Source organism: Dama dama, chromosome 32 (genome assembly GCF_033118175.1).
Source record: "Dama dama isolate Ldn47 chromosome 32, ASM3311817v1, whole genome shotgun sequence".
NCBI classification, from domain to species: domain Eukaryota; kingdom Metazoa; phylum Chordata; class Mammalia; order Artiodactyla; family Cervidae; genus Dama; species Dama dama.
Window position 1 is genome coordinate 43,186,602 of NC_083712.1, and position 16,177 is coordinate 43,202,778.

At 42.0% G+C, this 16,177-nt stretch overlaps 1 protein-coding gene across 1 annotated transcript in view; it reads left to right on the plus strand.

The window, feature by feature from the left end:
• The window catches only part of CHRNB3 (cholinergic receptor nicotinic beta 3 subunit), a 30,787-nt gene extending 20,987 nt beyond the window's left edge, over positions 1-9,800 (plus strand). Inside the window, exons 4-6 of the mRNA XM_061134653.1 lie at positions 3,345-3,454; positions 3,700-4,582; positions 9,341-9,800. Of these exons, the coding sequence (XP_060990636.1) occupies positions 3,345-3,454; positions 3,700-4,582; positions 9,341-9,475 (1,128 nt within the window). The 3' untranslated portion in view covers positions 9,476-9,800. The remainder of the gene's footprint in view (positions 1-3,344; positions 3,455-3,699; positions 4,583-9,340) is intronic.
• The last annotated feature ends 6,377 nt before the right edge of the window (positions 9,801-16,177 follow it).

Here is a 16,177-nt window from a genome sequence, read left to right on the forward strand (position 1 = left end):
ACGGCTGCTGTTTGTGGAGATTTGCCCCCGGAATCTGAGCTCCCCACCTTCTTCCTTGGCTTCGATAAAGGTGACCAGTTCCTATCAAAGAGAGACTGAATTCCAGAAGCAGCAGATTGATTTGGAGATCTTTAGGTTCCAAGCGGAGACACTGTGGGTTTGGACTCACTGACTCTGCGCTCACTTAACACTGATATTAAAGACGGAGCCAGAGTGTAAGAGACCAGTTCCAGTCAGTCTGCCCAAACATGTGTCTGTCCCCAAGGCTCATCGCCTGTCTGCCTGCAGCTTGCTCCCTTTGCTGTCACTGTTTGGTCGCTCAGTCGTGTCTGACTCCTTGCGACCCCATGGACTGCAGCACGCCAGGCTTCCCTGTCCTTCACCAACTCCTGGAGTCCCACTCAAACTCATGCCCATTGAGTTGGTGATGCCATCCAACCATCTCACCCTCTGTCACCCCCTTCTCCTTTTGCTTTCAATCTTTCCCAGCCTCAGGGTCTTTTCCAGTAAGTCGGCTCTTGACATCAAGTGCCGAAAGCATTGGAACCTCAGCTTCATCTTCAGTCCTTCCAATGAATATTCAGCATTGATTCCCTTAAGGTTTGACTGGTTTGATCTCTTTGCTGTCCAAGGGACTCTCAGGAGTCTTCTCCAGCACCACAATTAGAAAGCGTCAATTTTTTGGCACTCAACCTTCTTTATGGTCCAACTCTCACATCCATACATGGCTACTGGAAAAACCATAGCTTTGACTGTCTGGACCTTTGTCAGCAAAGTGATGTCTCTGCTTTTTAATATGCTGTCTAGGTTTGTCATAGCTTTCTTTCCAAGGAGCAAGTGTCTTTTAATTTCGTGGCTGCCATCACCATCCACAGTGATTTTGGAGCCCAAGAAAATAAAATCTGTCACTATTTCCACTGTTGTTCCCTGCTTGAGGTCTATTTTATATGTAAAAATATACTTTTCATATATATAAAGAACTAAAACCTCAGTCATTAGAAAACAGACAACCCGATTAAAGAATATGCAGAGGACTTAACAATCACTTCACCAAAGAAAATGTATGGATGACAGATAAGCACATGAAGAAAAGCTCAATGTCATTTAGTCATTAGGAAAATGTATAGCAAAAGCCATAATGAGATACTCACTTTACAACTATTATAAATATTTCAGTGTGATTGTACCCAGGACTGGAGATGATGCCAGACAGCTGGAATGCTCATGCATTGCTGGTGGGAACAGAAAATGATCCAGCCACTCGGTGTCATATAAAGTTAAACATACACTCACCCTATGACCCTGCCATCCACTCCTAGGTATTTACCCAAGAGAAAAGAAAATGCTTTTCACCCCCAAACCTACAAAATTTTTATAGTCACTTTATTTATAATCATTAAGAATTGGAATGAATCCAGATATTTCACCTGGTGAATGGATAAAAAAAAATTGTGGTATATCCTCACAATGGAATACTTCTCACTAATAAAAAATGAACAACTTACCTAGAATCCAAAAAGGTATTTCAATAGGTAAAAGAAGTCAGGATGGAAAGCCCATTGACTGTGATTCCATTCTCTGGCATTGTGGAAAGGCAACATTATAGGATCAGAACACAGAGCGGTGGGGGATGGGGGAGGTGGGAGGGTCGATTACAAAGCGCAGCCTAAGGAAATTGGGGGCAGTGAAGCTGTTCTGGTGTCTTGATGGTGATCATGATTATCCAGCTATTTGATTCTAGAACTGGACACAGAAGAGTGAATTTTATTATATTAAATGTTTTAAATGTAAAAGTGAAAACAAACCACAAATGCTGCTCTGGGTCCCCTTCAACGTTTCTGAGATTCAGATTTGCTGCTGATGGTAGAAGTCTCCTTGCGTTAGTCACTGTTGTGTTCGACCCTTTGAGACCCCATGGACTGCAGCCCGCCAGGCTCCTCTGTCTATGGAATTCTCCAGGCAAGAATACTGGAGTGGGTTGCCAAGTCTCCTCAGCAGGAGACAAATGTATTCATAGGAAGGAAATTGTATTTGCTTTTCAAAGTGGGCAGACGAAGAGGAAGAAGAGAGAAGCTTGTGAGTACCGAGTAAGCATGGTAAATGCTTTATTAGTTTGAGCTCTTAAACTGTCAGTCTTCACATGCATGGTTTTCCATAAGTAGTCATGCAGTTTTTCTTAATCCTTTAGAGTGTAGCTTTCTAAAGTCCCTGTCTTTTTAAATTTGGTGTTCAAGGGTCAAGCCTCACAAATATTGTCTAAGAGAGACGGTGTCTCATCTGGAGTGTATCATTCCATCCTTTTCCAGGCATCATGCATATTTCAATATTGTACCATCTAGTGAATCATCCATCTGCTGACTCCTGATTTTTTAATGACAAAGTTGGCATCACTGGGCTCCAGGGAGCCTCATACTGGGCACACCCTTCTGTCTTTCCGAAATGTCATTTAATATTATCCTGCATTATTCCTCAACTGTCCGCATGACAGATGGTGGGATAATTCACTTTCAGGTCAGATTTCATAAGATTCTGGATTCCAAATCTTTTTAACTCCACTTCTACTGCAATTGGGTCATCCATACATCATCCTTTTGACCTTCATAACCCAATCAATTAATGGTTTTGTTAATCTGGATCCTTCAGCCCCTGTAAACCATGCTAAATGATTTCATTCTATTATGAGGAAAAATATGCAAGCTAACAACATTTAGCAATATAATTTAAAACTGGATTTGGTGCTTCACAGAATAAGAACAGATTAGAATGTAAAAGGAAATTCTTGGAAAATATTTTTCCATTGGATAAAACTTATAATGTCCTCAGTAGTCAGCAGATACTGGATACTTCATATTAACATATTGTGAGGATCTTTGTCCAAGACTCTTGATTGATATTCAAGATCATTTATATCCATTTTCATGAGATAACAATATCACTGGATAGACCAACTCTCCAAGAATAAACTGAGTTAGAGCTGCCTTTGCTTTCCTTTTGTTTCTTCAGAGAAAATAGGCTGAAAACAAGTAGGTCACAAATCAGTGAAGTTTGTTGCTGAGCCTCTGTCATTTGTGAGGTAGTCATGGCAATTTTGGAATTCTCTGGCTGGACAGGTGTGAGAGTCTAGACCTTCAAACACCAGGCTGGCTTGGGTATATCTTCAACTGACCTGAGTCAGGGCCACAGGCCTAAAGCAGATGAATTTCTCTTTTAAAATAAAACATGAGATTCATAAATTAACATAAAAAATAAATTAACATAAACTCGAAGATTCCAAACTCGAACTGATTTTTAAGGATAGAATTATTCTGAAATAATTTTATTAATTTATATTCATTTCCACACAGGAATGGACAGACCACAAGTTACGCTGGAATCCGGATGAATACGGTGGGATTCATTCGATTAAAGTTCCATCAGAATCTCTCTGGCTTCCTGACATAGTTCTCTTTGAAAAGTAAGTATCACAAGAAAAATCCGCTAGTCCGATGAGGAATGGAAATAGAAAAACCCAATTGTGCCAAAATAATTAAGATAAAGGTACAACCTTGAGGAGAGAACTGTTTGTTCCTTTTGGAAATCTTGTTGGATGCTGGGATAGGAAAGGAATAAAATACAAATAGGACAGGGATGGTGGGGGGAAAAGGGGGGGTGCTGCTAATCTGTCTTAGACCAACAGTCCAGCAAACCGTCTTTCCACAGCGCGGACGGCCGGTTCGAAGGCTCGCTCATGACCAAGGCTGTCGTCAGATCGGACGGCACCGTGGTGTGGACGCCTCCCGCCAGCTACAAGAGTTCCTGCGCCATGGACGTCACCTTCTTCCCGTTCGACCGGCAGAACTGCTCCATGAAGTTCGGCTCCTGGACTTACGACGGGGCCATGGTGGACCTCGTCCTCACAGACGAGAACGTGGACCGCAAGGACTTCTTCGACAACGGAGAGTGGGAGATCCTGAACGCCAAGGGCACGGCCGGGGGCCGGAGGGACGGCGCCTACTGGTACCCGTTCATCAGCTACTCCTTCGTGCTGCGCCGCCTGCCGCTGTTCTACACGCTCTTCCTCATCATCCCCTGCCTGGGGCTGTCCTTCCTGACCGTGCTGGTCTTCTACTTGCCTTCCGACGAGGGCGAGAAGCTCTCCTTATCCACCTCTGTCTTGGTTTCCCTGACGGTCTTCCTCCTGGTGATTGAGGAGATCATCCCGTCTTCCTCCAAGGTCATCCCGCTCATCGGGGAGTACCTCCTGTTCATCATGGTCTTCGTCACCCTGTCCATCATCGTCACCGTGTTTGTCATCAACGTCCACCACAGATCTTCCGCCACCTACCACCCCATGGCCCCCTGGGTTAAGCGGCTCTTTCTGCAAACCCTTCCTAAGTTACTCTGCATGAAGGACCACGTGGATCGCTACTCTCTCCCGGGTAAAGAGGAGAGGAAACCTGCCGTGAGAGGTCAAGTCTTCGAAAGAAAAAAACAAAAGCAGATGAGTGATGGAGAAAAAGTGCTGGTTGCTTTCCTGGAAAAGGCGGCAGATTCCATCAGATACATTTCCAGCCACGTGAAGAAGGAGCATTTCATCAGCCAGGTGAGGGAACAGTTGGGAGAGCCGACTGAGGTTTTTTTTTTTTTTTTCAGCATTGCTTCTCCACTGTATATTCTTTTTTTTTTTTTATTAGTTGGAGGCTAATTACTTCACAACATTTCAGTGGGTTTTGTCATACATTGATATGAATCAGCCATAGATTTACACGTATTCCCCATCTCGATCCCCCCTCCCACCTCCCTCTCCACCCGATTCCTCTGGGTCTTCCCAGTGCACCAGGCCCGAGCACTTGTCTCATGCATCCCACCTGGGCTGGTGATCTGTTTCACCATAGATAGTATACATGCTGTTCTTTTGAAATATCCCACCCTCACATTCTCCCACAGAGTTCAAAAGTCTGTTCTGTATTTCTGTGTCTCTTTTTCTGTTTTGCATATAGGGTTATCGTTACCATCTTTCTAAATTCCATATATATGTGTTAGTATGCTGTAATGTTCTTTATCTTTCTGGCTTACTTCACTCTGTATAAGGGGCTCCAGTTTCATCCATCTCATTAGGACTGGTTCAAATGAATTCTTTTTAACGGCTGAGTAATATTCCATGGTGTATATGTACCATAGCTTCCTTATCCATTCATCTGCTGATGGGCATCTAGGTTGCTTCCATGTCCTGGCTATTATAAACAGTGCTGCGATGAACATTGGGGTGCACGTGTCTCTTTCAGATCTGGTTTCCTCAGTGTGTATGCCCAGAAGTGGGATTGCTGGGTCATATGGCAGTTCTATTTCCAGTTTTTTAAGAAATCTCCACACTGTTTTCCATAGTGGCTGTACTAGTTTGCATTCCCACCAACAGTGTAAGAGGGTTCCCTTTTCTCCACACCCTCTCCAGCATTTATTGCTTGTAGACTTTTGGATAGCAGCCATCCTGACTGGTGTGTAATGGTACCTCATTGTGGTTTTGATTTGCATTTCTCTGATAATGAGTGATGTTGAGCATCTTTTCATGTGTTTGTTAGCCATCTGTATGTCTTCTTTGGAGAAATGTCTGTTTAGTTCTTTGGCCCATTTTTTGATTGGGTCATTTATTTTTCTGGAATTGAGCTGCAGGAGTTGCTTGTATATTTTTGAGATTAATCCTTGTCTGTTTTTTCATTTGCTATTATTTTCTCCCAATCTGAGGGCTGTCTTTTCACCTTACTTATAGTTTCCTTTGTAGTGCAAAAGCTTTTAAGTTTCATTAGGTCCCATTTGTTTAGTTTTGCTTTTATTTCCAATATTCTGGGAGGTGGGTCATAGAGGATCTTGCTGTGATTTATGTCGGAGAGTGTTTTGCCTATGTTCTCCTCTAGGAGTTTTATAGTTTCTGGTCTTACATTTAGATCTTTAATCCATTTTGAGTTTATTTTTGTGTATGGTGTTAGAAAGTGTTCTAGTTTCATTCTTTTACAAGTGGTTGACCAGTTTTCCCAGCACCACTTGTTAAAGAGGTTGTCTTTTTTCCATTGTATATCCTTGCCTCCTTTGTCAAAGATAAGGTGTCCATAGGTTCGTGGATTTATCTCTGGGCTTTCTATTCTGTTCCATTGATCTATATTTCTGTCTTTGTGCCAGTACCATACTGTCTTGATGACTGTGGCTTTGTAGTAGAGTCTGAAGTCAGGCAGGTTGATTCCTCCAGTTCCATTCTTCTTTCTCAAGATTACTTTGGCTATTCGAGGTTTTTTGTATTTCCATACAAATTGTGAAATTCTTTGGTCTAGTTCTGTGAAAAATACCGTTGGTAGCTTGATAGGGATTGCATTGAATCTATAGACTGCTTTGGGTAGAATAGCCATTTTGACAATATTGATTCTTCCAATCCATGAACACGGTATGTTTCTCCATCTGTTTGTGTCCTCTTTGATTTCTTTCATCAGTGTTTTATAGTTTTCTATGTATAGGTCTTTTGTTTCTTTAGGTAGATATACTCCTAAGTATTTTATTCTTTTTGTTGCAATGGTGAATGGTATTGTTTCCTTAATTTCCCTTTCTGTTTTTTCATTGTTAGTATATAAGAATGCAAGGGATTTCTGTGTGTTAATTTTATATCCTGCAACTTTACTATATTCATTGATTAGCTCTAGTAATTTTCTGGTAGAGTCTTTAGGGTTTTCTATGTAGCGGATCATGTCATCTGCAAACAGTGAGAGTTTCACTTCTTCTTTTCCTATCTGGATTCCTTTTACTTCTTTTTCTGCTCTGATTGCTGTGGCCAAAACTTCCAACACTATGTTGAATACCGACTGAGATTTTTAATGTCTGTCTGCAACAGACGGGGTCCCTGTTTCACACATGACCTTATCAGCTACCTGCTTGATATGCATATAAGGGCTTCACACAAGCCCTGACACAGAATAGGGACTTCAGTATGAATTTTCAGGGAAACCTTCACAAAAACAGAATGAGCAAAAGAGAAGCAACTCTAGATTAAGCAAGACTCCTTCTCATTAGATGTGATTCTATTTAAATAATTCAATTCTACATTGAAGTTGTTTGTCCAGGTCTCTGGTCTCTTATTTCATTTTTATGGGATGATGGATAGCTCTATTCAGAATATTTGGAAATCAGAAAACAGAAAGAAGCTTTATATTAATACAAAAACATGATGTAACAAGTATTTAGTTCACAGATTTAGTTTTCAAGATGTGGAAAGGATGTGGATTTCCAACTCAAAACAGTCCTGCTTGCAGATGCTACCCGTGTTCCACGTGACTTGAGAAGAGCTACTTAGCCTGAACTTGTGTTCTGAACTCTCCCTTGAAGGGAGGCATTACTGACATCAAGTACAAAATATGTACCGTGTGTCCATAACACATGGTCTCATGATGTGCAGACAATAAACATTAATCCTCATCTCTCTTCTTTCCATCCCTCCCTCCTCTAAATGGTTCTTCCCCTGAGGAAGACAAATATTATTTGACATATAAATACTTAGCACAAATGGGAGTCTGCTGCTTAAAAAGAGTTAATATTTATACCAGTTTATACAGTTCCATTATTTTACTCTAAAATCAGTGAAAAGTAGTGCCAAGAGCCTAATGCCATAAACAAACTTAAGAAAGAATAGGTTTTTCAACAAACATCTTCTGTATTTTATATGGGCACTGCCTAGAACCTCCTCTCTCTTACAATTTGTCGTTTTTTAAATCCACTGAAAAAGAATTTTTAAAAGCACTGGGGAAAAAATTGCTGCTATGGAACAAGCATTTCAGCTATTCTTAAGATTTTTTATTTCTTTATTTACATCTTTTAGAAATTTGAACACAAAAATTTAAACAGTTTTTTATAGACTTCCCTGGTGATCCAGTGGTTAAGATTTCCAAAGCAGGGGATATGGGTTTGATCCCTGGTCAGATAGCTAAGACCCCACATGCCTTGTGGCCAAAATAAATAAATAAATAAATACTGAAGTAATGTTGTAACAAATTCAAAAAGACTTTAATAGTGGGTCACATCAAAACTAAAATATTTCTAAAAAATTTTTAATAAAAACTAGCTTTTAAAAAATTATGAAAATAACACATCATTGGCATAAGGAATTGGGAAAATATGAAACATTTATGATGATTCATATCACTAATAATCCCCCACTTAAGGTTGATGTTTTAAAAATTAAATGTGTTTATTTTTAATTGGAGGATAATTGCTTTACAATATTGTGCTGGTTTCTGCCATATATCAACATAAATCAGCCGCAAGTATACATATGTCCCCTCCCTTTTGGACCTCCCTCCCACCTCCCACCCCATCCCACCCCTCTACGTTGTCACAGAGCTCCAGATTTGAGCTCCTGCATCATACAGCGAATTTTCACTGGCTGTCTAATTATACATATGGTAGTGTATATGTTCCAATGCTACTCTCTCAACTCATCCCACCCTCTCCTTCTCCACTGTGTCCACAGTCTGTTCTCTCTGTCTGCGTCTCCACTGCTGCCCTGCAAACAGATTCATCAGTATCATCTTTCTAGATTCCATATATATGTCTTAATATATGATATTTGACACTTAACATTTTCATCTTCTTCGTGGTTTTCCCTAAGGTTGTATTTCTAAACCTCTACGTGCGCAACATTTTCAAGTTCTACATCTGCATTTATGTTCCTTCCAGAACAGCAGGCATCCTGCTCAGCACTGTTTTTTACCAAATCTCCAGGCAGTAGGAATGGGACATTTATTTTCCCTTGAAAGATCGCAGGCCTGGTCTCTGAGACTCCCCCAGCCCGCAGCTTGTCCTGGTCTGGCCTGGCCCTCCCAGGCTGCAGACCAGTCTCCCAACCCCCCTTCCTGCAGAGGGGCTAGGTCTCCTCTGTCCCTCACCACTTCCTGTCATCTCCACCAGGAGTGTCCCCCGTAGCCCTACCCAGCTGTGGAGTGGGGGAAAAGAGGTCACTGAAACAAGTGACCACACAGATCCTTAATTTATAAATTCGTGCTATATTTCCTATGTCATGTCAGGAAGCATCACAGTAGGAGATGCTGGCTTTTTATTCGGGTAAAAATCAGGCCTTTTCTGCTTTAGTCAGTAATGTTTACAACTGCATCAGTGATTCTGTTGTTTCTGTTTTACGTCCTCGATGTTCCCCTGAACTTGAGCTACATGCCGTTTTCTTGGGCGTCAACTGTGAGATCCCAGGGGAGGTACCAGGTGCATTGGGAAAACCGCAGGGCTGTGATCCGAATAGGACTCCTCTGAAGTCCCTGAACTCAGAACAGCTGCGCAGCATCCTGAATGGAAGGTGTCTCTTTCTCTTCGGCAGGTGGTGCAAGACTGGAAGTTCGCGGCTCAAGTTCTCGACCGGATCTTCCTGTGGCTCTTTCTGATCGCCTCCGTCACCGGCTCGGTCCTGATTTTCACCCCTGCTTTGAAGATGTGGCTACACAGTTACCATTAGGAGCAGGTCTCCAGAGCGAGCTAACACACGCCCCTAAAGACAGAATCACACCTTAGAGCCGACATCCAGCCCCCATGTGTATACAGCATGCACACGCACGTGCTCGTCAGGAGGCCCCGAGGGTGGACAGTGTCTTGTGTCGTCCTCAGCGAGGCTGAACCTCGATTGCCATGACAGCGAGCTGGGTGTCAATTAAGCAGACCCTCCTCAGACCCTGGCTTTGGCTTCCGCAGACCTTCGGGGAGGAATTGTGAGTCCGGGTCTGAGTTCGTGAGCCTGCAACACACAAGGACGGTTGCTGTGTTTCACCAAGAACTCCAGGAAAGGGAAGACTCCAGCACTGGCTGGTGTCCTTAGGGGTTTTGCCTGGCTGTCAGCTGGCATTGGGATCATTATTCTGTAGCCATGCGCCTGCCCTGCGGGTGAGCCGTTTGGGGCATCACACTGGCACCAGGGCATGGCACACCTGTCATTACTAAGATTCCAGGAAGACTGGTGCCTCGAGTCCCCCCAAACCTGGCATTCGTTCTACATGGTCTGGCTCGAGTGTGGTCCATCTCTAAGCCAGGTTCCTTGTGGCTCCTTCATAGACTCACGAAGGTTTTCAGGTGGTCACGCCAGAGGCTGCTGTGGATTGGGACCTGCTGTAAGGCCATAGCAAAATAACTTGCAGTAGAAACAGTGTCATCGGCTGCCAGGAGGGCAGTCATTATACCCATTCTCTTTTCCTAGAAAACTGAAATTCTGAATGTGCTCTGATAATGGTTTTTTGTGTCCCCTCATCTAGTCTAATCCATTTCAGCAGCATCCTCCGGGCTGCTCACCCAGTTTTTTCCCTCCCCCTCCCCTCTCCACTTCTTCCTCTGAGAACACTTCAGTTCTACTCGCTTATAAATTTCAGTTATACAAAGCAGTGTTATCAACAGTGGTCACCTTGTTTTACATTAGATCCTCTGACCTTATTCATCTTATAACCCAAAGTGTGTACCCTTTTACCAACCTCTCCCTATTTCTCTGCTGCCTAGCCCCTGGCAACCACTTCTCTCTGTTTAAGATTGTTTAAGATTTGTTTTTTGCTAGATTTCACATATGAGTAAGATCATCAGTATTGTCTTTCCCTGTCTGCCTTATTTCAAAGCAGCATGTCCTCTGGGTTCATCTATATTGCTGCAAATGACAGGATTTCCTTCTTTCTATGGCTGAATTGCATTCCATTGCATATATATCACATTGGCTTTATCCATTAATCTGTGGACAGACAGACACATAAGTTGTTCCATGTCTTGGGTGTTGCCAATAATGCTGCAATGAACATGAGGGTACAGATATCACTTTGAGAGAATTATTTTATTTCCAGGAGTGGAGCTGCTGGAGCGTATGGTGGTTCTATTTTTCATTTCTTGAGGAACCTCCATATTCTTTTCCGTAGAGGCTGTACCAATTTACATCCCCACCAATAGTGCCCAAGGAGTCTCCTGTCTCCACATTCCCATCAACATTTGTTATCTTCCTTATGACAACCATCCTAATGAGCACGAGATCATCCCTCAAGGTGGTTTTTTTTTCTTTTTTTTTTTTTATGTTATTTATCTGGCTGCATCGGGTCTTAGTTGTGGCATGCAGGGTCTTCATTGACTCATGTGAGGTCTTTCATTGCAGCTCACCGACCCTGTAGTTGTGGTGGACAGGCTCAGTCATTGCTTGCGTCATGTGGAAACTGTTCCCTGACCAGGGATCAAACCTGCCTCCCCTGAATTGCAAGGTGGATTCTTATCCACTGGACCACCAGGGAAGTCCCTCGCTGTGGTTTTGATTTGCGTTTCCCTGATGCTGCATTTCCTTTCATCTACCTGCTGGCCATCAGAGTGTCATCTTCTTCGGGAACATATCTATTCAGATCCTTGACCCATTTTTAAACTGGGTTATTTGGGTTTTTGCTACTGAGGTGGTCCTTGCATATTTTGAATAGAAACCTCTCACTGAATGTGTATTTTGCAAACGTTTTCTCTCCTTCTATAGGCTTCCTTTTCATGCTGATGGTTCCCTTTGCTGTGCAGTCCCACTCCTTCATTGTGCTTTTGCTGCCTTTGCTTTGGTGTCATTTCCAAAAAAAAAAAACCATCACCAAATCCCATCCCATTTCATTTGCCTGGTCTTGCCCTCTGAGAGCACCCACCCCACCTTGTCTCTGAGACTCATGGGAGAGGCTCACAGACTTTTCTCTCACAGATGCCAAATCCTGGATTTTAGCCTGAAACAGCTGTTCTCCTTTCCCAGTTCTAAATCCAAATCCTTCTCTGGATTATTTTGTGCGGGGCCTATTTCTTATAAACTCTTTGCAGCTGGCACTTAGAAAATCCAGTTTAATTATTTAACCTTTTCACGCAAATTCTTACCACCAATATGTTGAACGTTATTTATGCCATTTTGCTTGCGTTTTCTGTGTGATGTTTTCTTGTTCTTTTTTTTCGCTCCTTTTCAGCCTTGACTGAATTTCCTTTCCCTCTTCTTCTCTAATGATTGAAAGGGATGCACCCTTTTCTAGTAATCTATTAATAAACACATTTTAACCTTTTTTTTTTTAACCAGTGTTGAGAATTTTAACACCTGTCCACTACACTCTAAACGAAACCAGATACTAAATCACCTTCACCTCCCCCCTTTCCTTATCACCTTTTGTGTTTCTTCTAAATCAGCCAGAATTTAGCTCATTATTCATTTTTTATATTATGTGTCTTTTTCTTCTGAATAATGTCTTGACAACACATTTTATCCACAACCCCACTGGTGGTGGTTTAATCGCTAAGTCATGTCCAACTCTTGTGACCCCATTGACTGCAGCCTGTCAGACTCCTCTGTCCATGGGATTCTCCAGGCAAGAATACTGGAGTGGGTTGCCATTTCCTTCTCCAGGGGCTCTTCCCCACCCAGGGATCAAACCCAGGTCTCCTGCATTGCAGGCAGATTCTTTACCAACTGAGCTATGAGGGAAGCCCAACCCCATTATAAACAATTAATTGTATTATTCATTTCTTGGTTCACTGTTGTTTTTTTTTTAATCTTAAATTTTCACACTTTTCTAATCCTGTTTTTCCTGATGCATTTCATTTCAGAGGACTCCATCTCCAAGTCATTTTTGCAGGAAGTTTTGAGTGTGTTAGCCTTTCTGAATCCCTGCATTTCTGATATTGTCATTTATTCTGCCCTCACAGATCAGGTGGACTGGGTGTGAAATTCTGAGTTTACAGTCATTTTCCCTCAGAACTTTGAAGACATTATTCTACAAAATGCCATGTTATAAATGAGAACCATGGTGACAGATGATTCTTATTCTTATTGCCATAGACTCCCATTTTTTCTTTCCTGAGACTTTTAGGCTTTTCTCTTGATCTTTGGACTTTAGAAATAATCTCCTGTTTGCTGTATGTGGACTTGCTCTCTCTCTGTCTCCTTGTCTTGGCACTCGACGAATAATGTCTTTTTTCAACTCACACAAATATTCTTATCTCCCTTCTTTTATTATTCCCTATCTCCCATTCTCTTTCCCCTTTCCTTCTGAAATTTCTAATAGGAGGATCTTGGTATCCCCATATGTCTTATTAACTTTTCCCTCCTACTTTTTATTTAAAATCTTTACATTGTCAGCTTGATGTTGTAGTTGACTCATTTGCTTCACCGTCATGGCGTCTTCTTCCATTTAGCTCACCTACCCCGGGAGGGGATTGGTATGTTTGTAGACGAATCAATCATGGATTTGTTTTCTAGGAACTCTTTAATTCTTTTGGATGTCACACCCTCCAGACTATCTTAAGGATACTAGTTATAGTTACTTTGAAGTCTCCTTCTATTGTTTACATTAACAATTTTTCTTCAGGGGTTGAGCTTGCTGATTTTTGATGCTTTTTTTGTGGTCATTTAACTCAAATATTTGGGATTTTTTAATTGTTTATTCACCTGACAGTAAAAGCAGTTTTTCGTTACAGTAAGTCTGGCCCCAGCCACTTTTCTTTACCTTCCTGTGATTAAGCAAGCATTTCTCTAAGGTGTGAGAACAGCTCATCCTCTACATTTGGGACACCCCTTCCTTCATGGTGGCCGGACGTGACCGCAGGCACTACCCTAATTCTCTGGTCTGGCGCACACTCTAGTTTTTCATGTATCAAAATGACCACACCAGTGAGGACAGGCTACAGAAGCCATGTGAGTGTGGACAACCATACCAGCAGCTCCTCCAGCCTTCACTCGTCTCCCTCACACAGAATCTTAGGAGTATTGTGGGGTTTTGCTGGAAAAGATGCAATTTCTTTTGCAGTCACAATTCTCCTGCATGGAACCACAACGTCCATTGCTCTGTTAGGTTTGACCGTAAATCCAATCTCGTCTGTCCTATGCCTTTCAGCCATCCCCACCAATCCAGTCTATGAAAGCGTCTCAGCCATCTTTTCAGTACTCCTATGCATTCGTGTTCATTTTACACATCTTCCAAAATATCAGTGGGATTTGGAGGACAAAAAAGAAGAAAAAAAGGAAAGAAACACATCGGCCAGCCATTTATCCTAGAACTCTTTTCTAAATCTGAATCCCTATAGATGGGTCCAATTGTCCTTGGCAACTGGACACTGAAAAATCACCCAAAGTGGTATTACACCATAAGAGTGGGGTCTATTTGAAGGACCGAATGACCTTGACTTTGCTGCCTGGTGGGTGGTGGATGTGAATGTAGACTAGAAAGATGATTCCGTTGGGAATAGAATTGCGAATTTCCCAGCAAGAAAAAGTAATGCATGTCTTGACGTTAATGACCCATCAGTGTTCAGATGAGGCAGGAGGACCGTGTGCACTCTCTCTCAGGAGCTCTGCAGACCTGCTCTGTCAGTCTTCTGGATCTTTGCTGAAGTCTCCAAACTGCTGTTCCTGCCTCGAGGCACTCACCATCCTGTTCACACCAACTAGCCCTTCTCCTTCACGCCCAATCTCTCCTTCCCTGTGCCCTTGATCCCACCTCCCGAAAATGGTTCCTTTAATTACCCTCCTGTGTTGTACAGTTTCCTTTCCTGCCAAGTGCCCGAGCACAGAACCATAGTGAACAGAAATGACAGCATTTTTTCAAACAGCCCGGACTGCGTTTTTAGACTTATTCCACTCGAATCACTCTCAAAAGCAATTCTAGACTTCGAAACAAATCACATGTATGTATTTTGGGTGTTTAAATAATGTTTAACATGATCAAGGCATTTGTTTTCAATAGATACATGACAAAGTAGAAACTAGGGCGCTAGAAATCTTGGGTTCTTGACCAGCCTTAAGTGAGACGCTTGCCCTCTCTGGGTTTTATTTTCCTGGCCAATAGCAAGAGGTTATGACTCATGACCTTTGAAGACCTCTCCTGCTCCCTAATTCTACACTTAGAGGTTAAATACTGGACCTTTAACAATTTTTAAACCACACAAATTCTCGTTGCAATTTTGTTCCTTTGGGAAAATGTAATCGGCTCTATCACTGCTTTAGGACAGGATTTACAGGAATACATTCTGATGAAAATCAAGAATTCCCAGCCTTAGTCCCTAATGGGATGGTGGACTCAAAGGGCAAGTCACTGTTCTTCATTTTATTGAGAACACTGTTGACTGAATTCATTATTTAACTTGGTTTGGTTCATTTAGTGTGCTGGGTAAATAACAGTACTGATCTTGGAAAGATGCATTTAGAATTGAATTCAGTTTTAAATTATGAAAAAGGTCACACAGAACACTTTCCACAGAAGCCTCTTTCCGACCATACACAAACACAGCAAAGGCCAAGCATTGCTATGTGTGCCTGAAGCTTAAGGCTCATCACAGCTAAACTGGGAGGTGACGATGGTCTCAAATGTGGGGAAGGATAAACATTTATGTAGCATGATAATCCTAAGGACGTCGCTGCAGAAGGCGACTGTAAAGCAAGGAAATTTTACTTTCAAATGCGTAGCAGGACAAAATGAACAAAACGTTCCAGCTAATTCCAACAAGTGGACGTTTGGAGACCTGTGGAACTTTCTATCTCACACGTTCATGTGCGTGAGCATGCAGGGCACACTTGCGGGCACACACAGGTGAGAGCTGTCCTCAGTTGTTCTCAACCTTCAGCTCTCTGCTCACACCCCCTCCTCATGACGTCATCACAGAACACACAGCCCTCCCTCCCCGAGCTCCTGACTCTTAAGAGCCTGCGGTGTTTTCAGCCTCTGATATACAGTTTAGAACATAATTGTTCTCTATTGCTTTATTCTGTGAATTTTATTTCCTCAGCTAAACCATAGCATATACTCTGTTCCATCCCCAATGGCATCTAATAGAGTTGAGTATGTGGTCATGGCTTAGTTAATATTTGCTGATTAATTAACTCAAACCACAAAGTTTGGATTGGGTTTTTTGTCTAAAATGAGGACAAATTTGTATTCTTGCTCAGCCTCTCCCAGTATTTCCAACTCTGTGTGTGCACATGTAATTTTCAGTATGTGTCTTAAAGAAATCTTTTCTTACATTAAAAAAGTTCTAAAATGCTATGATCATACTTAAAAGAATCATTAATTTCATATTGTAGTTTACCTATCTCAAGAATAGCCTAAATTAAGAACTAGCTTGTCTAAAGTAGGATTCAATCCGTAGAGCTATGCCTTTTAAATCTTTTAATTTATTTCTTCTCACTGACTTCTTGAAAGGA